The sequence below is a fragment of the Phaenicophaeus curvirostris genome, chromosome 17, assembly GCF_032191515.1.
Source record: "Phaenicophaeus curvirostris isolate KB17595 chromosome 17, BPBGC_Pcur_1.0, whole genome shotgun sequence".
In the NCBI taxonomy this organism is placed as follows: Eukaryota; Metazoa; Chordata; class Aves; order Cuculiformes; family Cuculidae; genus Phaenicophaeus; species Phaenicophaeus curvirostris.
The window spans coordinates 5,429,128-5,451,266 of NC_091408.1; the positions used below are offsets into that span (position 1 = coordinate 5,429,128).

At 62.9% G+C, this 22,139-nt stretch overlaps 2 protein-coding genes across 3 annotated transcripts; both read left to right on the top strand.

Moving 5' to 3' along the window:
* The first annotated feature begins 567 nt into the window (after nucleotides 1-567).
* TBC1D10A (TBC1 domain family member 10A) lies at nucleotides 568-12,547 on the top strand. Its single transcript, XM_069870712.1, has 9 exons — nucleotides 568-810; nucleotides 4,431-4,530; nucleotides 8,189-8,296; nucleotides 8,986-9,092; nucleotides 9,716-9,830; nucleotides 10,092-10,157; nucleotides 10,464-10,653; nucleotides 10,948-11,102; nucleotides 11,334-12,547. Exons 1-9 carry the CDS (start codon nucleotides 617-619, stop codon nucleotides 11,724-11,726), a joined length of 1,428 nt encoding a protein of 475 aa, XP_069726813.1. The 5' UTR covers nucleotides 568-616; the 3' UTR covers nucleotides 11,727-12,547.
* A 1,586-nt stretch (nucleotides 12,548-14,133) lies between these two features.
* Nucleotides 14,134-21,624, top strand: CASTOR1 (cytosolic arginine sensor for mTORC1 subunit 1). Of its 2 annotated transcripts, none has more exons than XM_069871002.1 (9): nucleotides 14,134-14,313; nucleotides 14,423-14,493; nucleotides 17,408-17,601; nucleotides 18,671-18,803; nucleotides 19,013-19,136; nucleotides 20,245-20,358; nucleotides 20,458-20,540; nucleotides 20,680-20,797; nucleotides 20,945-21,624. In XM_069871002.1, the coding sequence occupies exons 1-9, from the start codon at nucleotides 14,201-14,203 to the stop codon at nucleotides 21,036-21,038; spliced, it is 1,044 nt and encodes a 347-aa protein (XP_069727103.1). In that variant the 5' UTR covers nucleotides 14,134-14,200; the 3' UTR covers nucleotides 21,039-21,624. The 2 variants fall into 2 exon arrangements, with proteins under 2 accessions (XP_069727103.1, XP_069727102.1); XM_069871001.1 differs by having other exon boundaries at nucleotides 14,135-14,313; nucleotides 20,680-20,774; nucleotides 20,936-21,624.
* The last annotated feature ends 515 nt before the right edge of the window (nucleotides 21,625-22,139 follow it).

The following is a 22,139-nucleotide window of genomic DNA, read 5'->3' on the forward strand; positions in this document are numbered from 1 at the left end:
AGCTCACTCGCAGTGCCACCCCCCTACCCTCCCAGTGCAGTCCGAGTGCCACCCCAGTACCCTCCCAGTTTGCTCCCAGTGCAGTCTGAGTGCCACCCCAGTACACTCCGAGTGCTACTCCAGTACAGTCCCAGTGCCACCACCCCAGTATACTCCCAGTTTGCTCCCAGTACAGTCCCAGTTCGCTCCCACCACCACCCCATCCCTGCCACCCCCCTCTCCCCGTCCTGCAGCCCGTGCTGGGCTCTGACTGACAGCTCCCCCTCTCGGCCAATGGGGCTAATCTGCTCGCTGTGATTGGCTAATAGCGCGGGGGGCAGCCCCTACGCACGCTGTGATTGGCCCTTGGGGCGGGGGCGGGCCCTACGCGCCCTGTGATTGGCCCTTGGGGCGGAGGGGCAGCCCCTACGCACGCTGTGATTGGCCCTTGGGGCGGGGGCGGGCCCTACGCGGGCTGTGATTGGCCCTCGGGGCGGGGGGCGGGCCCTACGCGCGCTATGATTGGCCCTTGGGGCGGGGGGCGGGCCCTACGCGCGCTGTGATTGGCCCTCGGGGCGGGGGCGGGGCCGCCGCCGTGGCCGCGGCGATGGAGGAGCGGCCGCGCTGAGGCGCCGCCATGGCCAAGAGCCGCGGGCCCGGCGAGGCCGGCGCGGGGCTGCCCGGGGCTCGGGACAGCCTGGCCGAGCCGGGAGGAGCCGCCGCCGACGAGCTCAGCTCGTTGGGCTCCGACTCCGAGGTGAACGGCGGCACCGACGAGCGGAGAGTCGACAAGTTCGGCTTCATCGTGGGCAGCCGCAGCGCCGAGGGGCCGTGAGTGCGGGGCTGAGGGGGGAAACCGGTAACGGGGACGGGGATCCGGTAACGGGGCGGCTGTGGTAACGGGGAGGGAGCGGTAACGGGGGTGAGGAGGCCGGTAATGGGGAGGGGGGCGGCTCCGGTAACGGGGTGGGGGGGGCACCGGTAACAGGAAAAGCTCTGATAACGGGAGGGGCTGTTGTAACGGGGATGGGGCCTCCGGTAACAGAAAAGGCTCTGATAACGGGACGGGGCGACTCCGGTAACGGGGATGGGGCCTCCGCTAACGAGGGAGTGGGCTCCTTTAACAGGGTGGGGCACCGGTAATGGGGGAGAGGACCCCGTTAACGGGGAGTGGAGGCTTGGCCGGTGACGGGGTGGGGCGGCTCCGGTAAAAGCAGTGGGAAGCGGTGTCGGTACTAGCGGGAGAGTGGGGGATGTTGAGCCACCCCGCCGGTAACGGGAGGGGAGCCTGGAGCAGCTCCGGTAACCGGGAGGGGAGCGGGCAGCCGGTGGGCTCGGTGTGGCCGCCGAGGGGCCGGTGCCGCCCCGTGAAGGGTCCCCATCCTCCCGTGTCCCGGTGCCACAGGCTGTGGGACACCAGGGAGCCCCCTGAGCTCGGGGCTGGGGCCACCCTGCGTCCCCGGAACGTGAGCGAGAGCCCCGAGAGCCGCTGCGGCATCTCCGTCCGTCCAGCATCCGTGAGGAGGAACGGCTGGAGAGCAGCATCTGCCTCCGGCACCGTCGGGAGCCGTGGCAGCGCCGAGGCCTGGCTCTGGTTCTCTCCAGGCCTCTCCTGCTCCGAGCGCTGCATCCCAGCGGGAGATGGCTCTTGGCTGCTGTCGGCAATGCCCAGGCCGTTATTTGGCTCCCAGGCACCGGATGGAATTGGCATCAGTAGCCACTGGCAAGGAGCTAGGGCAAGGAGACACTGGATGGAAGTGGCATCAGTAGCCGCTGGCAAGGAAACACTGGATGGAAGTGCCATCAGTAGCCACTGGCAAGGAGACACTGAACATAACCCATGGAGGCAGCGGGATGGCTGGAATTGGCCACGCCAGCCCAAGGTGCTGGGTCCCTGGGGCGGTGCCGGCACCCAGGAATGTGCTCCGGGCAGCCTGAGCTGGTTCAGCAGCGTGTTTGGGGTTTGCCCTCCTGGCCGTGGCTTCGCAGTGACGCCCAGAGCAGCACAGTGTCGCGGCGGGGACGTGTGGTGTCCCGCTTCTCTCCGGTTGGGATAGTGCCAGGAGCGGAATCCTTGCAGTTTGCCTGCCTGGTGGCTCCAGTGCCTCAGTTTCCCCATCCCCAGGGAGCAAAGCATTGGCCCTTTGGAAGCCTGTGAGCATTATCGTCGGGTTTGCGAGGAGCGAAGATGCCGGAGGTTGCATTGTTGGCGCTGGGCAAGGTGCAGCGCTCCGGGTAGTAAACCCTGACCCTGGATCACGGCTCAGCACTACGGGAGTGGGGTGGCCTTTCCTGCCTGGCCCAGCTGTACCTTGTGTTTTGGGGACATTTTATGTATCCCAGCTGTTGTCCCTGGGGTGCTTGGGGACCGTGTCCTTGTTCCCTAGGGCGCTTGGGGACCATGTCATTGTCCCAAGAGCACTTGGGGTCCATATCCTTGTCTGCTGGGGCGCTTGGGGACTGCGTCCTTGTTCCCTGGGGTGCTTGGGGATAATGTCCTTGTCCCAGAACACTTGGAGTCTGTATCTTTATCTGCTAGAGCAATTGGGGACTGTGTCCTTGTCCCCTGGGCACTTGGGGATCGTGTCTGTGTTCTCAGGGCGCTCGGGGTCTGTGTCTGTGTTTCCGGGGTTCAGCAGGCAGCGACTTCCCTGGCCAGAGCTCTTGGCGTTGGTTGTGGCCGTGGGGGTGCAGCCAGCGCAGTAGCTGCGATCGCTAAGGACCGAGCCTTCCTCGGATGCACTGGGGCCCAATCCTGCCCTCCTCCGGGGCGTTTCTCTGCTCCCATCTGTCTGGGAGTGGATGAACAGGAGCGCACGGTCTCTCTCTGTGACTGGCAGGACTGGGGTGCCTCTGGCTGGAAGAGTTTTGGGGAAGCGCAGGGAAGGCAAGCGGGGTGTCCCCGGTGTCTGTGGAGAACTGGGGGCACCGGGAAGGGCTGAGCTTGGGATTGCGCCCGCAGCGTGGGTCTGAGGAACTCCTTTTTGACTTGGTGATCTCAAAGGCCCTTCTAAGCAAGCCATTCTATGATTCTCCACATGGGACACCTCCCAGCCTGGGGTGCCCGCACCCTGTCCTCCTGTCCCAGCCATCTGAAACGCCTCTGGTCCTTGCTCTGTGCCTGCTGCCAAGCACCATCAGCTGTAACGGCTTCCAGGCCGGGCTGGCTGGGCTCCAGCAGGCTGATAGCCAACTCCTGGATCCAGCGTCCAGCGCTCCCGAGCTTCCCACGCCTCAGAGAGCCCCAGCTCGAGGCCAGCGCTCCCTCGGTCCCCATGCCAGGCTGCACCTCTGGCCGTGCCCAGCCAGAGCTGGGGAGGATGGTGTGGCCGGACCAAGCAAAGCAGAGGGTTTGCCCTTTGCAGAGGGTTTGCCCTCCACAACAATTGGGTTCAGCCCCGCTGACCCGCTGCGGTGGGTGGGAAGGGCTGGGCAGGGAATGGGGCAGCATTCCCAGCTGGATGTGGCTCTGGGCTCTCCATGCTGCTTGCGCTCTGGCTCCTCATGCACAGAAGTCTGGGATGAGGCAGATTCTGTGTAATCTGGAGCGGGGCTTGGTGCTCTACACCTTCCCGGGGGATGCTCGATGCCTGGGTCACTGTCCTGGGAGAGGATCTGGCTGCTCCCAGGATGGGCAGAGCCACAGGGCGGTGTGGAGACGAGCCTGGCAAGGCTTTGAGTCTGTTGAAGTTGACCTTTCTGCACTGATGGTTTGAAGGAGCTCCCTCTCTCTCAGGATGTCCATGTCCAGCACCTGGTTAAGCTGTCTGTTGCCCCAGCTCCTCCCTGATAAAAGACAGAGGGTGATGGGGGCCTGGAGGCTTCGGTGTGGTGGCCTCGTGGCTGTAGGGCCGCTTCAATGTCACTGCCGCATGGCCGCCTGCCTCAGCAGGGTTAAGTCGGATTCCCCGGCTAGGCTAAGCCGTTGCTGGAAAATACTCCTCTCCCTCCTGGGGGACCCTAGGCCGGGCTCGGTGCCGGGCCTGGAGCAGCGCCAGGCTTTTGGAGCGCACGCCTGTCCGGGGCCGTGCGGCTGACATGGTGCTCATGGCCCTGGTTTTCTCTGCCTGCAGCCAGCGCCGGCGGGGGGATCGGGCTTTGCTCGGCTCCGCTAACGGCTCTGGTGGTGCTCACCGGCTCCTCGCCCTCCTGCGTGCCTGTCTCTCCGGGCACAGGTCCCCAGGGATGCTCGGCGAAACGGTGGGTGCAGCGTGAGCTGCTCCCCAGAGGGTTTCATCTGCTGGGGAGCAGGGGCTGTGCTGGTGATTTCATGGGCGGCGAGCGCTTCCGGCAGCTGCTGAAACGCCGGCGCTCTCGAGCGTGTTCTGGCGGGGCTCTGCTCCCCCGGGAGGGCAGGCAGCCAGCCGTGGGGGCACCTGGGCTTGACAGCGGGCTCTGCGAAGCCAGGCGGGCTCGCACCATGCTAACCGTCCACTTTCTGCACCCCGCAGGCTGGAGGAGGTGCCCCTGGAGGTGCTGCGGCAGCGCGAGTCCAAGTGGCTGGATATGCTCAACAACTGGGACAAGTGGATGGCCAAGAAACACAAGAAGGTGAGTGGTGGCTGTGTCCGCTGCGGCTGAGAGGGGGCAGAGGTGTCCCCTGGATTCTTTGCCTGTCACCAGCTCCCCACAGCCGGCTTCTTGCCTTCTGGTGATGCTGTTCCCTCCCCGTGATGTGGGAGGGAAGCTGGAACTTGCGGGGGCTGAGCCTGTGGTCCCCGAGCCAGCCCGTTCCTGCCCCCATCCACTCCCCGCCGGGCTGGAGCCTTCCTTGGGCTCTTTGGCTGCCTGCAGACAGCTATGGGAATTGTTCGCTCATGGAAACTTCTGGTTTGAGCATTTCATAGACCAAAAAAAGCCCTGAGTAGGAAATGTTTGAGCCTAATGTGCGTGACGCTGCTCTGTAAGCTGGGGTCCCCAGGAGACTCATGGTGGTTGTGTGCGGGTTGGCTCTGTGGCTTGGTTCTCTGGAGCTCCGGAGCCTGTGAACGAGGCAGAGAAGGGATGCAGCAGCTCTAGGGTTGCTGTGCTGTGTCTGGAAGTGTGCTGGCATGGGCCAGCGGTGCCTGTGAGCGGCCAAAGGGTCTCCTCCTCCCCGCTGGCAGAGCCTCCTGGCACTGCTCCGTGTGCTATGCTCCCGGAGTGCTGTCCCCACTCGATGCCTGGTGAATCCCTCAGCTGTTTCTTGGCTGCTTGCAAAGGATTCAAGAGAGCTTTTCGGGACGTGGCAGGCGGGCACTTTGTTTCCACTGCTCTCCAGCTGTGCCGCAGCGCGGCCTCCAGGCTCGGGGGAGTGTTCTGGCAGCTGTACGTCTGGCAGAGGAGCCCCCTCCTTCTTGGGCTGAGCTCCTGGGGGGGGCTCCGTGGGGCTGATGGGCTGTGTGGTCTGTCCTGCAGTGCAAAACCGTGCCCAGAGCCTCTGAGGGCTGCTCCAGAGAGCTGCTCCGTGCCTGAAGCCCTGGGGCTGCTCAGGGAAGGGTGCCAGGCCTGCCCTTGAGTGCTGTCACCTGTTCCTGCATTGGCAGGAGACTGGCAGCTCTGGGATGGGACCACGCAGCGCAGCTGCTCCGGAGAACCTCCCTGGACCTCTGAAAAACTCTGATGCTTTTCTGGCTGCCTGGGGTTGGCTGGAGGCCCAGGGGTCTCTTGGGCCAGCTCCTGCTGGCCTCGCTCACACCTGCACCGTTCCAGGATCCTGAAACGTTCCCTCCCTTGCCTGCTTGGCCCAGATCCCAGCAGAGCCGCGGCACCGAGCTGTGCCAGTGCCGCGTGCCGATCCTTGCCCTTTCCAGCCAGACTGAAGGAGAGCAGATGCGTGGGCAGCTCCCGCTGCTCTCGAGAGTAGGCAGCACTCTGCCTCTGTGTTTTCAGGGTCAGATATGCTCCTGGCTCTCTGAAAGGAGGGCTCTTGGGGTCTAGGTATCCCAGTATGGGTGTGGTGGCAGGACCCAGTATGGAGCCAAGTGGATGAGAAGCTCTGGTGTCCCACATCCCAGCAGAGCCGCGGCACCGAGCCGTGCCAGCATCGTCTGCTGATCCTTGCCCTTTCCAGCAGGACTGACTGAGAGGAGACACATTGGGCAGCTCCCATCGCTTTCCTGGTGCAGACAACGCTCTACCTGCTCCGTTATCCCTCAGCTCAGATGCCCTGCTGGGAGGGCATGGTGGGATCCTGGGGGCCAGGTACTCCCAGCTTGGGGAGAGCCAAGTGGATGAGAAGGTCTGGTGTCCCAGATCCCAGCAGAGCCACAGCTTCGAGCTGCAGCAGCGCCGCGTGCTGATCCTTGCCCTTTCCAGGCAGGCTGGAGGAGAGCAGATGCGTGGGCAGCTCCCACCACTCTCGGTGTGGGCAGCGCTCTGGCTGCTCCTTGCTTTCAGCATCCCTCAGTCCAGATATGCTCCTGTTTCCCTGGTGGGATCCTGGGGACCAGGTGCTCCCTGCGCAGGGGCGATGGCAGGAGCCTGTACAAAGCCAAGGGGTTGAGAAGCTCCGCTGCTTGGCTGCGGTTGCACGGAGCCTCGCCAGCTGGAGGGGCTGCCGAACCAAAACCCAGCAAGGCAGCTTCCTTCCTGGCAGCTTAGCCAGCAGGAAGGAGAGCCGGCTCGAAAAGGGAGCTGTCAGCAGCGGCAGCGCTGCCCGCAGCCACCCTGGGCATCGCCCGCCGTGTTTCCTGCGAGCACAAAAGCCCTGCAGGAATTGGGACCTGCCCGGATAAACAAGCAGCGCTGCAGTGAGGGAGCAGCAAAGCCTCCCGGGACGCGGCATTACCGGCACGCTGGGCAGGGCTGCTTGGAAACACAGCCGCCTGCTCCCGGGTTACACTGGCAAGCAGGGAAAAGGAGCTTTAGGTAGGCAGGAGAGGCCCAGGGAGGCTTTGGGAGCAACAGGCCATGGCTTACAGAGCCCTGGCACATCTCCGGCCGTGGGCACGTGCCACCCGTGTGGGGACATGAGGCACAGAAGCTGTGCTGGGGTTTTGCAGGGTTTTATGTGCTGAAAGGCCAGTTCGAGGCTGCACCTCAAATCCTGTGTTCTGTTTTGGGCCCCTCATTTTGAAAAAGATATTGAGGGGCTGGAGTGCCTCTAGAGAAGGGAACAGAGCTGTTGAAGGGGCTGGAGAACAAGTCTTATGAGGAGCGGCTGAGGGAGCTGGGGTTGTTTAGCCTGGAGAAAAGGAGGCTGAGGGGCGACCTTACTGCTGTCTACAACTCCCTGAAAGGAGGTTGTAGCGAGGTGGATGCTGGGCTGTGCTCCCAAGTTATAAGCAATAGTATGAGAGGAAATGGCCTCAAGTTGCACCAGGGCAGGCTTAGATTGGACATCAAGAAAAAAATTCTTCATGAAAAGGATTCTCAGGCACTGGCAGAGGCTGCCCAGGGAGGTGGTGGAGTCCCATCCTTGGAAGCGTTTAAAAGACGGGCAGGTGGGGTGCTCAGGGATCTGGTTTAGGATAATGGATGGGTACGGTTGGGCTTGATGATCTCAAAGGTCTTGGCTGAGAGGAGATGGTGCTGCTGCATCCTAGGGTCTGGAGTGGGATGGGTAGGATCTCTGGGTGCTGGCAGCACAGTGTGAAGCCGGCTCAGCTCCAGCTCAGCCGCTGGGCACTGCCTCACCTGGACTTTGCTCCTGGCTGGTGCCCTGTGCCAAGGAAACTGGGGACCGACTGTGGACACAGAGCTGGCCGTGCGTGGAGCTGAGACCAGGCCTGCTCTTCCGCCTAGGATAAGCGGGTGGGAAGGCCGAGCTGCTCGGCAGGGCGCACCTCCCTGCTCTCCATGGGCTGGGAGCCCTCTCCTGCATCCCCAGTGCTTCCCATGAGCCACGACAGGCTGGGGAGGGAGCCACCCTCTCCCTGCCTTGGCTCCAGTGTTTGCTTTTTCGGCTCCCAGCAGGATCCTGCTTTGAGGCAGGGCTGGGCTCTTTTGGAACAGTTTGCAAGCCACAAAGCCTCAGCTGAGCTCCTGCTGCCCTCGCAGCTCTCTCATGCTGGTGTGTTGGGAGCGATGCTGGGGAGACGGAGGAGAGCAGGGTCTCAGGCTGCACGTCCCCGCGCTGCCCTGTAGGTCTGTGCAGCACCAGGGACACGTGGCATCCTGTCCCTAGGGATGCAGGGATGGCACAGGAGCAGCCTGTGACTGCAGTGTTGGGCCTGGCTCCCATCGCTGCTCCCCACTGCTCCGTGACTCACTGCGTCTCTCCTCGCAGATCCGGCTGCGGTGCCAGAAGGGGATCCCGCCCTCGCTGCGGGGCCGTGCCTGGCAGTACCTCTCCGGGAGCAAGGTCAAGTTGGAGCAGAACATCGGCAAGTTTGACGTGAGTGTCTGTGTTCTGTTCTGGAGTCCTCAGCATGGGAAGGACACAGATATGATAGAGCGAGTCCTGAGGAGGCCACGGAGATGATCCAACAGCTGGAGTACCTCCACTGCAAGGACAGGCTGGGAGAGTTGGGGTTGTTCAGCCTGAAGAAGACTGCGGGGACACTTTAGAGTAGCTTCTGTACTGAAAGGGGGTCCAGGAGAGCTGAGGAGAGCCTCTTGATCAGGGAGTGCAGGGATAGGGCAAGGGAGAACGATTTTGAGCTGAAAGAGGGGAGGTTGAGATGAGGCCCAGGTTGCCCAGAGCAGCAGTGGCTGCCCCATCTCTGCAGGTGGTCAAGGCCAGGTTGGATGGGGCTTGGAGCCCCTGATCCAGTGGGAGGTGTCCCTGCCCATGGCAGGGGCGTAAGACTGGATAGGCTTTGAGGTCCCTTCCAACCCAGACCACTCCATGACTCTTATGAGTGTTGCTGTTCAAGGCCTGGTGGATGGGGCAGTGCTGCGGTGGCTTCTTCTCCTTCCACAGTTAGGGTGTCTGTTGGGGTCCCAGATGCTGCTTGTTCCCTTTGTGGGAGCTCTGTGGCCACTCCAGTGGCTCCCCTGGGCTCGCTGTGGGCTCCAAATACCAGGGTGGGACCAGCGCCACGCCGATGCAGGGTGTCACTCACCCAACCCTCCTCTCCCCAGGAGCTGGATCTCCTCCCAGGGGAACCGAAGTGGCTGGATGTGATCGAGCGGGATCTCCATCGGCAATTCCCCTTCCATGAGATGTTTGTCTCCCGCGGAGGCCACGGGTAAGTGGAGCTGCTGCTTGTTTGGTTCTTGGTAGCCCCTGGGCTGGACCAGCTCCATCCCAGCTCACAGAGCCACTCGTGTCCCTCACAGTCCTAACTGCCCCCCAGCTCGCCGGGCATCCAGGCATGGGCTGAAAGCAGGGTTGCTTCCTAGGAGCTTGGCGTGTGGGTCGCGGCCCTCGGCACCAGCTCTGTCACTTGGTGGGGTGGGAATCGCAGCAGCAGGAGGGTGGAGGCGGCTGGCTGTGGCCTCTGCTTCACCAAGGAAATGCCATTGCGCACATGTCGAGGAGTTTCTGTGCCCTTGTGCTCGTGTTCCTGCCTGACAACGGCTCGCTCTGAGCCAGCATCCCTGAGAGATGGTCATCTCCTTGCCTCGTCCCTTGGGTCTGGGCAGGATGGGACCTCCATGGGCAGGGCTTCCCAAAGCAGAGCCCTGGTTGTTGTGTCCTATGGCCATGGGTTTGTGTGGAAGTGGGATCACAGCCAGCGACTGATCCCGGCTCGTGGAGGCTGCCTGCGATGCCCAGAGTATTGATTTAGCCTGCTGGGTTCCGCGGGGGAGGCTGCTGGGCCATGTCCATTCCCTCAGTCCCCTCTCCCTGCCCGGGGTGTCTCTGCAGGCAGCAGGACCTGTTTCGCGTGCTGAAGGCCTACACGCTGTACCGCCCCGAGGAGGGCTACTGCCAGGCCCAGGCACCCATCGCCGCCGTCCTGCTCATGCACATGCCAGCTGAGGTAGGAGCGTGTCTGGGAGGGCAGGACACACGTTGGCCTGAGAACTGGGGCCAGCGGGAGGCTGTGGGTGTCTCAGGGTGTTGCTGGCGGGCAGGATGCTCGGCTCATGGCACCCGTTTACCCCAGAGCTCAACTGGTGTGGGTGCCCCTTGGCGCCAGGTGTGATTCCCTCTTCCTCCCGTGGTCCCTGGGGGCAGGGTGGTGGATGGAGGGGCGTCCTGGGGTCTCCTGGGTGCTCACCTGCTCTCCCTTGGCTTGCAGCAAGCGTTCTGGTGCCTGGTACAGATCTGCGAGAAGTACTTGCCCGGGTACTACAGTGAGAAGCTGGTGAGTGAAGGGTCTTTTGCTGGTGGTAGGGACCTGCCAGGTTTCCAGACCAAAAGCTCCCCCAGCTCCTCAAAAAAGAGTCTGGGGAGCTGCAGGTTGCTCCTGTGGTCTCCTTGTTGTGCCGTGGTCCTCAGGAGCAACTTGCAATTGGGGATGGAGTGCTCAGTGGCATCCATGGGGCACAGTTCTGCTCCTGTAGCCAGGTCTCGAGGGTGGGCAGCTTCTCCTCTGGGGTTGGGTGCTGAGGAGCCGATCTCGGGGCTGGGGTTAAGGTGCTGCATGGGGCTCTCGGTGCTGTCCCTGCAGGAGGCCATTCAGCTGGATGGGCAGATCCTCTTCTCGCTGCTGCACAAGGTCTCGCCCGTGGCCTATAAGCACCTGAGCAAGCAGAAGATCGACCCCATCCTCTACATGACAGAGTGGTTCATGTGCGCCTTCTCCCGCACGCTGCCCTGGAGCTCTGTCCTTCGCGTCTGGGACATGTTCTTCTGTGAAGGTAGAAGCTCCTCACCATCTTCCTCCTGGCTGCAGCCCCTGTGGCATATGGGGACGGCCGGAGCGCTGCTGTGGCTGCTTGTCTCTGCCTGGTGCATGGGGCAGGTCTGGGGCAGACACATGCCTAGGGTGGAGACAGGGCTTTTCCTGGGGGTTAGGGGGGAACACACATCCCAAATCCACCTTCTTGCGTGTCCTGACTGCTAGCAGGACTGGCACCACAGCACGTGAGGAACATAGTGGCAGCGTTATCCTGTCCTGCCTGGCACTCACCGCCTCACCTCTTCCCTCGCAGGGGTGAAGATCATCTTCCGTGTGGGCCTGGTGCTCCTCAAACACACCCTGGGCTCCTCAGACAAGCTCAAGTCCTGCCAGGGCCAGTATGAGACCATGGAGAGGCTGAGGGCCCTCAGCCCCAAGATCATGCAGGAGACCTTCCTGGTGCAGGAGGTGAGGTTCTGGGGGAAGACTTGGGGGCCTGGCGCTGGACTGTTTGGCTTCTGGGGGGGCAGGACTGGCATTGCATGGGGGGCAGTTCCCAAAGGGTTTGGATTTGGGATTGGCTTTGCCCCCCCCAAGGATGGATCCAGCACTCTCTGCCCCGGAGGGAAGATCTGCCCCCCCTTACCCAGACCTGGCATGGTTGGGAAGATGCTGATGGGACAAGTCTGTCCCCCACAGGTCATCGAGCTGCCGGTGACGGAGCGTCAAATCGAGCGGGAGCACCTGATCCAGCTGAAGAAGTGGCGGGAGACGCACGGGGAGCTGCAGTGCAAGTCTCCCCCGCGCCTGCACGGCGCCAAGGCCATCAGTGAGGCCGAGCCCCCCACCCGCAAGGCGCTGGAGCCCGTCCCCTCCATCATCGTTCCCTCTGGCCCTGCTCCTGTTCCCAAAGCCCGCAAGAGCAAGGAGAAGAGCCGAGAAAAGAGCCTGGCCACCCCCGCCAACGGCCCTGCTTCCGAGGGCAATGGGGCGCCCGGCTCGGCCCGGGAGCTGCTGCACCCCCAGGTCTCCCCCCACCACCAGTCCAAGGAGAGCTTGACCTCCCGGGAGAGCGAGGACACGTACTTGTAGAGCCCGGCGTGGCGCTGGCTCCGCAGCCCGGGGCTCAGCTGAGCTGCGCCTTGACCTGGGCTCAAGGACATTGCTGGGGGCTGCGCGGTGACCCATGGTGCTCAGCACTGGGGGCTGGAGGGACAGGGATGGGCTGGGGAACACCGTGGGTCCCAGGCCGCCTGCTCGGGGCGTGCTGAAAGCTGGGGGACAGCAGGAGCTCGGCCAGGTGGGGTGCTGGCACCCAGAGTGGGGAGCCCTGCCAGGGGGTGGCTGAGCCACCAGAGCCCCCTCCCCACGGCCGGGGGGCCAGGCTGCTGCTCCCTGTCCCGCAGCCCCCAGCGTCCCCCCCCGGAGCCCCCAGCCCTCGGCCGCAAGCAGACCCAGACCCAGTTCCTGAGCACTCGCGCCTGGCGCAGGGGGACTGGGGGTACGTGAGGAGCTTGGGGCCCCCTCTCCCTTCTCCTCTTTATCTAGCGAGGATATATCAAGCTGTAGCCCTATCTGTAGTACCGAATTTACCTACTCACTGAGCCTATTTATTCTTCCTCCGCGGCACAGGATGGGGACCGAGGTGGGAGCTGCAGGCAGAGTGTGCCGGAGGCACTGGGTTTTGATGCCAGATCCCATCCCTGGGCTTCCCTCACCCCTTCTCCACTGCTGCCGCCCGCCCTGGGGCCCCAGGGGAGGTGAGATGGGATGGGTGAGGGGATGGGCACTCCCTGGTTGTGGGGTCCCCCCTCTCTCCCTGCCCTCCCCAAAGGCTGGGGGCAGCTTTGTAAAATAAAGCGGGGAAAATGGTTTTGTACAAAGGGGTAAATAAAGCAGGATTGTGTAAAGGCGCAGCACCTCTTGCTCCCAGTTCTCTTCCCATTGCCCTCCAGTGCTGCAGGGATGGGATGGGGGGGGCATGGGATGGGGGGGCATCTCCTACCTATTGATGCATCAGCACTGGTTTTGGGGGTCACCCTGGCCTGGACTCAGTTTCCTCTGGGTGCTGGGCGGGTGCTGTGCTGTCCCACACAGAACCATGAAATGGTTTGGGCTGGAAGGGACCTCAAAGCCCATTCCCTTCCTCATCCCTGCCACAGGCAGGGACATCTCACACTAGATCAGGGGCTCCAAGCCCCATCCAACCTGGCCTTGAACACTTTCAGGGATGGGGCAGCCACCACTGCTCTGGGCAACCTGGGCCAGGGCCTCCCCACCCTCACAGCAAAACATTTCCTCCTAAGATCTCATCTCAATCTTCCCTCTTTTCAGCTGAAAACCATTCCCCCTCTCCCTACCTCTGCACTCCCTGATCAAGAGTCCCTCCCCAGCTTTCCTGGAGCCCTTTTCAGCGCTGGAAGCTGCTCTAAGGTCTCCCTGCAGCCTTCTTTTTTCCAGGCTGAACAACCCCAACTCTCCCAGCCTGTCCTCATACTGGAGGTGCTCCAGCCCTCGGATCATCTCCATGGCCTCCTCTGGAGTAACTCCAACAGCTTCATGTTTTTCCTGTGCTGAGGACTCCAGGACTGGATGCAGGATTCCAGGTGGGATCTCACCAGGGTGGAGCAGAAGGGCAGAATTCCCTCCCTGGCCCTGTTGATCCCACTGCTTTGGATGCAGCCCAGGACACGGCTGGTTTCTATGCTGCAAGCGCACATTGGTGGCTCCTTTTGACCTTCTCACCCCCCGGCACCCCAAGTCCTTCTCTTCAGGGATGCTCCCAATCCATTTTCCGCCCAGTGTGTATTTGTGTTTGGGAGTTAACACAGCCCCATGGATGAGGTGCTGAGGGACATGGCTTAGTATTTGATAGGAATGGTTGGACTCGATGATCCAATGGGTCTTTTCCAACCTGGTGATTCTATGATTCTATGATCTCTCTGGTCTGTCCAGGTCCCTCTGGATCCATCCCTTCCCTCCAGCGTGTTGACCGTGCCACACAGCTCAGTGTCTTGTCACACTAGCTGAGGATGCCCTCAGCCCCAGTGTCTGTGGCAGCAGCAAAGGTGTCAAACAGCTCTTCTCTGGTCCTCGTACCCAGATGCTCTGGCTCGGGCCAGTCGGGGCTCCTCCAGGCTCCAACCTGGGCACCGTCCAGGCATCCCACGGCTCCAGGCTGGATCCTTTGCGGGCACCGCGGGGCTCTGGGCCGGGGCTGTGGTCGCTGTGCCCTCAGTGGCACCGGTCCCGGGGGGGTGGTTGCCCCTCCTTTGCTGCGGGGCGGTCCTGGTCCTGGTCCGGGTCTTGGAGCGATCGTGGTCCCAGTCCCGGGGCGGTGCTGGTCCCGGATCCCGGTCCCCGGTCGCCCCTCCCTGGTCCCGGGGCGGTGTTTCCTTCCCCCCTTCTCTCGGGGCGGTCCCGGGGCGGTGTTTATCCCACCCACCCCTTTTCTTTCGGGGCGGTCCCGGGGCGGTCCCGCTCCCCGCTCCCCGGTCGCCCCTCCTCTCTCCCGGGGCGGTCCCGGAGCCGCCGTCGGGGCCGTCGGGGCGGTGGCTGCCCGGGCCATGGATCTGCACATCCTAGAGCACCGGGTGCGGGTGCTGAGCCTCGCACGGAGCGGGCTCTGGCTTTACACCCACCCGCTGCTCAAGCTGCTCTTCCTACCTCAGCGCTGCAGGTACCGCCTTCCTCCCCTCCATCCTCCATCCTCCATCCTCCTCCATCCTCCTCCTCCTAACTCCGGGAGGCACCGGGCTGGGCTTCAGCGGAGCCGGTTTCTCCTCCAGGTGCAAATTCTTCAGCCTGACAGAGACCCCCGAGGATTACACCATCATGCTGGACGAGGAGGGCTTCAAAGGTACCGGGTGGGGTTTGCCACTGCAGACACGAGTTGTGTCCGTCCTCAGCTCTCCCCACGCCGCGATGCTTCGTGCCTGGGCCACGGGGAGCGAGTCCTAGCTTGTAGCCAAGCTTCCCTGCTGCGTGCCCATCCCCGGGGCACCCGGCCGTGGAGCTCCCAGCCCCGTGGCGCCTGCGCTGGGGTTGTACCGGCTTGCCCAGCAGATGCCTTTGCCCTAAAATCCCTCTCCCAGGTCGAGTTGTGGTTCCACCAAGTCGTGGGACCAGGCTGCGGGGAGCCCCGTGCCGGCTGGAAGCCTGGCTGCTCGATCTGGGGAGCTGGAATCATAGCATCATGGGATGGTTTGGGTTGGAAGGAACCTCGAAGCCCATCCAGTTGCACCCCTGCCATGGGCAGGGACACCTCCCACTGGATCAGGGGCTCCAAGCCCCATCCAACCTGGCCTTGAACCCCTCCAGGGATGGGGCAGCCACCACTGCTCTGGGCAACCTGGGCCAGGGCCTCCCCACCCTCACAGCAAAACATTTCTGCCGAAAAATCTCATCTCAATCTCCCCTCTTGCAGCTGAAAACCATTCCCCTCATCCTATCCCTGCCCTCCCTGATCAAGAGCCCCTCCCCAGCTTTCCTGGAGCCCCTTTCAGTACTGGAAGCTGCTCTAAGGTCTCCTCGCAGCCTTCTCTTCCCCAGGCTGAACAACCCCAACTCTCAGCCTGTCCTCCATTCCTCTAATCATCTCCATGACCTCCTCTAGACTCCACGTCCTTCCTCTGCTGAGGTTCCCAGGCTGGCAGGGATGACCCCCTGGCACCAAGAACCCAGTTTTGGGGTGTCCTGGGTTGAGCCCTTTCCAGTCCATCCCCCATCGCTGGGATGTGACATTGGGTGACATCCCTGGTGCCGGTGACCCAGAGCCTGAGCGTTCTCCCCAGCGCTGGATCTGCCGGGGGTACCGGCCCAACGGGCTGTGCTGGAGGGTCCGGATCCTGTCCCAGCTCCCCACACCCAAACCTTCCGCAGGAGCCGGCCACTGCTTATCGCCTTGGCCGTGCCCCAAGGAGCAAGGGTCAGCGCTCGGATCCAGCTCCCACCTCCTCCGCTTGCGGCAGGGGCCGTGGGGCCGAGCTGCCCCCCCAGAGCCAGAGCTGTTCCCCACGTATTGTTTTATTTCGGGGCCCGCGGACAAATATTCCTCAATCCCAAGGGGAAAGCGGGAAGCAGCGAACAATGGTCCGGCAGCCCCGCTGGGCCGTGTCCCCCCGCCCCGGGGCTGGGGGGCTGCCAGCGTCCCCCCGCTGTGGGATGCTGGTGGGGAGCTGCCACTGGTCCCCGCCACAGGTGGGGAGCTGCACCCCCTCTCTTCCCATGGGGATCAGAATTTAGCCCTAGGGTGAGTGGCATGGGGACAGTGGGGTCCCCCCTGTGCGCTCGCAGGGTGGTGTTGAAAAGCAATTAAGTGACGAGTGCTGGGACCATGTCCCCATGTGTCCCCCCCACCCCACCCCATGGCCCTTGGCCAGAGCTGAGGCTGTTCTGGTGCTTCCTGCGCAGGAACAAGTGCTGGGAACACCCGCCGAGGCCCCCAGAGCTTGTCCCGCTCCCACCCTGCCCCGAGCCGTGGGTCAGGAGTGGGGTGCGGAGCCCGTCCCGCGATGGTGACCCCCTAGATGGGTGCCAGACCCCCCCCTGGGGCCACCTCCCCACCCCCCACTGGTGCGATGAGTTTGCCTTTCTCAGCTGAGGTGGGATGCTGGGTGCGTGCGTGGGGCCGTCTCCCATGGGTGCTGCCTCCCACCACTGGGTGCCCTGTGGGGTGGGAAGAGGGTCCTAAACCTCTGCTGGGTGGGGAGAGCAGGGACCCCTTCTGTGCCCACCCTGCCCTGTGGGGTGGAAAGAGGGTCCCATGGGTGCATCCTCCCATCACTAGGTGCCCACCCTGCCTTACGAGGTGGGAAGGGGGTCCTATGGGTGCATCCTCCAATCATGGGGTGCCTCCCATGCCCTATGGAGTGGGAAGGGGGTCCCATGGGTGCTGCCTTCCATCATTGGGTGCCCACCCTGCCCTATGGGGTGGCAAGGGGTCCCATGGATGCTGTCTCCGCCTTTGCTGGGTATGGGGAGTGGTTTGGAGACCCTTATGGAGCAAGGAGGAGGGGGTACCTGTGCTGGGGGGCTGCCAGGAGGAATCCTGGGCACCCCGGCAGTGCCAGCCCCTCTGCTGGGCAGGACGGTGGGCGCAGCACGGGGGAACGAGTGAGTGAAACCCTGTACTCGCCGTGCTGGGGCAGGAAGGGACCGGCCGGCGCTCGCCCTCCCTGCCAACACCAGCAGCTTTTTGGGCAGCAGCCCTGGACCCCGGCCAGCCCGGGCTCGGCCGCTCCCCGCTAGGTTGGCACAGGGTGCTGGCACCCTCAGGACAACCGGATGGCCCTTCCCCTGTCCCCTCCAGTGACTGCTGTCACCCTCCAACCATCCTTGCTGCTGGATGCTGGGCTGGGGCTCCCAAGGGGCACGGAGTGGGGCTGGTTTTGGGGTGCAGGGCACCCTGACACCCCCCCGCACCCAGCCTGGGGTGCTGGGGAGGGGAGAGAGATGTGTGCTGGGCTTGAGGGGGTCGTAACCTTGGCCCTGATCATCCCTGGGGCCAAATTCAGGCGCTGTCTCAGTGTCAGGAGTGGCTGAGCCCTGTCTGGCTCGTTCCACTTGTGGATGGCGCTGGCCTGCGCCCCTAAATCTGCATCTCCAGCCCCATGCTTGGGGCTGACCCTGTCCTGGCTTCACCGAGCCGGCTCATCTCGCGAGGGACAGCGTTTCGTGTGGTGCCTGAGCCCGCATGAGCCCTGGGTGCGGCATCAGACGCCGTTTGGCGAGGCAGGGAGCCCCGTGCCTCAGTTTCCCCTTATCCCTTGCAGAGCTGCCGCCCTCCGAGTTCATGCAGGTGGCGGATTCGACATGGCTCGTGCTCAGCGTCGTCTCCAACGGCCGGGCGCCTTCCGGCTGCCAAGCCACCGGTGTCACCAAGATCGCCAGGTCGGTCATCGCGCCGCTGGCCGAGCACCACGTCTCGGTGCTGATGCTCTCCACCTACCAGACCGACTTCATCCTGGTGAGTGCGGTGACGCTGGCTCCCATCGAGGTGCTGGTTTGGGGTGGGGATGCCGCTGTCCCCGGCTGGCTGGGGGGGGGGTGGCAGTGCCAGGCTGATGCAGGTCCAGCCCTGTTCAATGTCTTTATCAATGACCTGGATGAAGGCATCGAGTGCACCCTTAGCAAGTTTGCGGACGACACTAAGCTGGGTGGAAGCATCGATCTGCTGGAGGGTAGGGAGGCTCCAAAGGGATCTGAACAGGCTGGACCACTGGGCAGAGTCAAACGGCAGGAGGTTTAACAAGGCCAAATGCCGGGTCCTGCACTTGGGGCACAACAACCCTGTGCAGCTACAGACTAGGAGAAGTCTGTCTAGAAAGCTGCCTGGAGGAGAGGGACCTGGGGGTGTTGGTTGACAGCAACTGAACATGAGCCAGCAGTGGCCCAGGTGGCCAAGAAGGCCAATGGCATCTTGGCTTGGATCAGACACGGCGTGGCCAGCAGGTCCAGGGAGGTTCTTCTCCCTCTGTACTCGGCACTGGTGAGACCGCTCCTCAAATCCTGTGTTCAGTTCTGGGCCCCTCACCACAAGAAGGATGTTGAGGCTCTGGAGCGAGTCCAGAGAAGAGCAACAAAGCTGGTGAGGGGGCTGGAGAACAGGCCTTATGAGGAGCGGCTGAGAGAGCTGGGGGTGTTTAGCCTGGAGAAGAGGAGGCTGAGGGGAGACCTCATTGCTCTCTGCAACTACCTGAGAGGAGGTTGTAGAGAGGAGGGAGCTGGGCTCTTCTCCCAAGTGACAGGGGGCAGGACAAGAGGAAATGGCCTCAAGCTCCGCCAGGGGAGGTTCAGGCTGGACATCAGGAAAAAAACTTTCATGGAAAGGGTCATTGGTCCCTGGCAGAGGCTGCCCTGGGAGGTGGTTGAGTCACCTTCCCTGGAGGTGTTTAAAAGGCGGGTGGACGAGGTGCTGAGGGACATGGTTTAGTGTTTGATAGGAATGGTTGGACTCGATGATCCAGTGGGTCTTTTCCATTCTGGTGATTCTGTGATTCTATGATTCTCTGCCCTGATCCCGTGCCCCTGGGCAGGTGCGTGAGCGGGATCTGCCTGTGGTGATCCACACGCTGGCAGGGGAGTTCGACATCTACAAGGAGGAGAGTGGCGAGTGCGTCCCTGTCACCTGCGATGACGTGAGCAACGGCTTCCTCAAGCCCAAGCCGGGTGAGTGACACAGGGTCCCCCTGGTCCCTAGGGCCACCCCATCCCTGCTAGGATGCTCCGTTCCCACCCGCAGGACCCAAATCCATGGGGATCCCCCAGGGCCACCCCTCTGCACCCCGAGGGCTGCGGGGCTGCGGTGGCCACGGGGTGGCACTGCCGCCCTGTCCCCAAGCTGTCCCCAAGCCTGACGGCTGCTATCCCCCTGCCAGCTGCCAGCCCCACGCTGCACCCCGTGCAGAGCCCCCAGACCCGCTTCTGCGTCCTGACGGTGGCCCCTGACACGCTGCCTGCCATCGCCACCATGCTCATCGACGTCCTCTTCTACTCCCACAGGTGGGTCTGGGGACGAGGACACACTGGTGGCCCCTCACCCGGTGCCACCTGAGCTGCCGAGACGTGTCCTCTCCTTGCTCCCAGTGGCTTCTGGGGCGCTGGGTGCCTTTTACAAACTGGTTTTACCCTCCCGAACGTGCTGGGGGGGCTGCAGCCACGTGGATGCCACTGTTCCCATTGCCACCACGTGAGCCCCAAGGTGACCTGGGGGATGAACCCCCCTTTGCAGCAACATCCAAGGAGGGGCGACTGCAAAACGGGAGCAGGGGGATGGAAAAAGCCCGGTGGGAACAGTGAGGGGATGCTCCTGGCTGGGACTCCCTGTGTCCTCTGGGATGAGGTCCATTCTGGTGGGACCCTCCAGCTCTGGAGACACTGTGGTGTTTTGGGAATGCACCGAAATCTGGTGTCATCCCCATCCGGCACCCACTGACCCCAGCCCGGTGCTGACCCTGTGGGTAGCACCCATTCATAGAATCATAGAATCACCAGGTTGGAAAAGACCCACTGGATCATTGTCCAACCATTCCCATCAGTCACTAACCCATGTCCCTCAGCACCTCATCCACCCGCCTTTTAAACCCCTCCAGGGAAGGTGACTCAACCCCCTCCCTGGGCAGCCTCTGCCAGTGCCCAATGACCCTTCCCGTTAAATATTTTTTTCTGATGTCCAGCCTGAACCTCCCCTGGTGGAGCTTGAGGCCATTCCCTCTCGTCCTGTCCCCTGTCACTTGGGAGAAGAGCCCAGCTCCCTCCTCTCTACAGCCTCCTTTCAGGTAGTTGGAGAGAGCAATGAGGTCTCCCCTCAGCCTCCTCTTCTCCAGGCTAAACACCCCCAGCTCCCTCAGCCGTTCCTCATAAGGCCTGTTCTCCAGCCCCTTCACCAGCTTCGTTGCTCTTCTCTGGACTCGCTCCAGAGCCTCAACATCCTTCTTGTGGTGAGGGGCCCATTCCTCTCCATACCTCTCCTCCCAGCCACTGCTCACCCCCAGCATTCCAACACAATGCTCAAGGACGATCTGTGCTGCCACCAAGCCCTTCTCCTCCCAGTTTTGGGGGTCCTGACCCCTCCCTGCACCCCTCTTCTCCCCTTCTCCCTGCTCCACAGCCCCCCGAGGGAGGCAGGTGCCAGCAGCCAGGACCTCGACTCCATCACCTTCTTTGCCTTCTCCCTCATCGAGGGCTACATCTCCATCGTGATGGATGCTGAAACGCAGAAGCGGTAGGTGCTGTCCCTCTGGCTGGCTGTCCATCTGTCCATCCCTGGGGCTGGAGACCCTGGGCTGGGGTTTTACATCCAGACCATCCCCTCTTCTCTCAGGTTCCCCAGCGACCTGCTGCTCACCAGTTCCACAGGGGAGCTGTGGCGGATGGTGCGGATCGGCGGGCAGCCCTTGGGCTTCGGTGAGTGTGGCCGCAGTGGCCGTCACCCACCCTGTGCCACCACCCCATCCGATCCTCCCCCTCCCCAGGGGGTTGCTTGGAGGTGACGCTCTCCCTGCGTGTCCCCACCGTGGCCACCTCTCACCCTTCGCCTCCGCAGACGAGTGCGGCATCGTGGCGCAGATCGCCGAGCCGCTGGCCGCCGCCGACATCTCAGCGTATTACATCAGCACCTTCAACTTTGACCACGCCTTGGTGAGCCCCTACCCCTCCCTGGGGTCCCCTGGGGTCCTCCTTGGGGATGACCCCCCTCTCTTTGCTTTAGTATTTGATAGGAACGGTTGGACTCAATGATCCGATGGGTCTTTTCCAACCTGGTGATTCTATGATGCTATGATTCTTTGTGCCCCCGGCAGGTCCCCGAGGAGGGCATCGCCGAGGTCATCCAGCTGCTGCAGCAGCGCCAGGAGAGTGGCAGATAGTGCCCGGCTGTCCCCACACCTGGTGACCCGGTGGTAGAGAGGAGCTGGCTGTCCCCACACCCGGTGGCTCAGCATGGTGGCATGGTTGGGGTCATCCCCACTCCTAGATTCATTTTGGTTTAATTTTAAGGCTCCCCCCTGGGTACGGGTGGGGACGCGGTGGCTTTGGGGATGCGGTGGCAGTGGGACAGTGTCCTGCGGGGGGAGGGAGCAGCCCCCACTGTGCCGCAGGAGCTGAGTGGGTCACCCCAGGGACCTGCTGGTGGGAGGACGTGGTGATGTGGCACCATGGGGCTGCTGGTGACAGCCTGGGGGTGGTGGGACGTGTCCCCGTGCCTGGTGTCCACGTAGGTGGCGGTGGGGTGACCGTGATGCTCTCCAGTGCCCCTGGACCGGGTGGAAGCATCCCCAGACCCCCATTCCCCACGGACACCCCAAAAATCTCCAAAGCTAAGATGGGGGAGGGCTGCGGTTTATCCCCAGCCCTGTGTCCCCTCCAGGGTGTCCCCACGCCCCTGCCTGGGCCCTGGCGTGTTGGGGGGTGACAACGGGGACCCCCGACTCCTCCCAAGTTGTATTTTCACATAGTTTTTGATAAGTCAATAAAAGTCCTATTATTTTTATTTCTACACATCTCGTGTGGCCCGGGGCCGGTCCCTGGGATGTGGCACAAGGATGTGATGCTCCCCATGTCCCCGCCGTAAGGTGACCAGGATGAGGCCAACTCCTGTGCCACCTGTTTTGGGTGACAAAAGGGGTGAAGCCTGCGGTACAGCAAGTCACCAGCCCAGGGGGAAACTGAGGCACGAGCCCCATTGTTGCCCAGTCCCACGCTGGGCCAGCTCCCATGGGGAAACTGAGGCACGAGGGGTTGAACTTGACCCCAGAGCAGGGCATGTCCCCACTGCAGTGTCCCCGTGTCATCTCCCCAAGCAAAGTGGGGTGTGTGGGGTGGGGGCTGTCCCCTCCTGTGGTGTCTGGGGACGCACCTGGTCAACAGGCAAGACTGGGTGGGAATGAGAGCACAGCAGAGACCTCTCTGAGGTCTTTCCCCCTGGATAGACAGCTCGGTGCAGCTCAGGACGCTGGGGGACGCAGCTCTGCTCCCATCCTGTCCCCCCCAAACCTGCCCCCCGCT

Excerpts from the sequence above, each read along its gene's own strand:
- TBC1D10A (XM_069870712.1), top strand. The coding sequence starts at position 617 with ATGGCCAAGAGCCGCGGGCCCGGCGAGGCCGGCGCGGGGCTGCCCGGG. Across the intron at positions 10,158-10,463 it reads GGTACTACAGTGAGAAGCTG|GAGGCCATTCAGCTGGATGG; the intron begins GTGAGTGAAGGG and ends CTGTCCCTGCAG. Across the intron at positions 11,103-11,333 it reads AGACCTTCCTGGTGCAGGAG|GTCATCGAGCTGCCGGTGAC; the intron begins GTGAGGTTCTGG and ends TGTCCCCCACAG.
- CASTOR1 (XM_069871002.1), top strand. The coding sequence starts at position 14,201 with ATGGATCTGCACATCCTAGAGCACCGGGTGCGGGTGCTGAGCCTCGCA. Across the intron at positions 14,314-14,422 it reads TTCCTACCTCAGCGCTGCAG|GTGCAAATTCTTCAGCCTGA; the intron begins GTACCGCCTTCC and ends TTTCTCCTCCAG. Across the intron at positions 20,541-20,679 it reads CGGGCAGCCCTTGGGCTTCG|ACGAGTGCGGCATCGTGGCG; the intron begins GTGAGTGTGGCC and ends TCGCCTCCGCAG.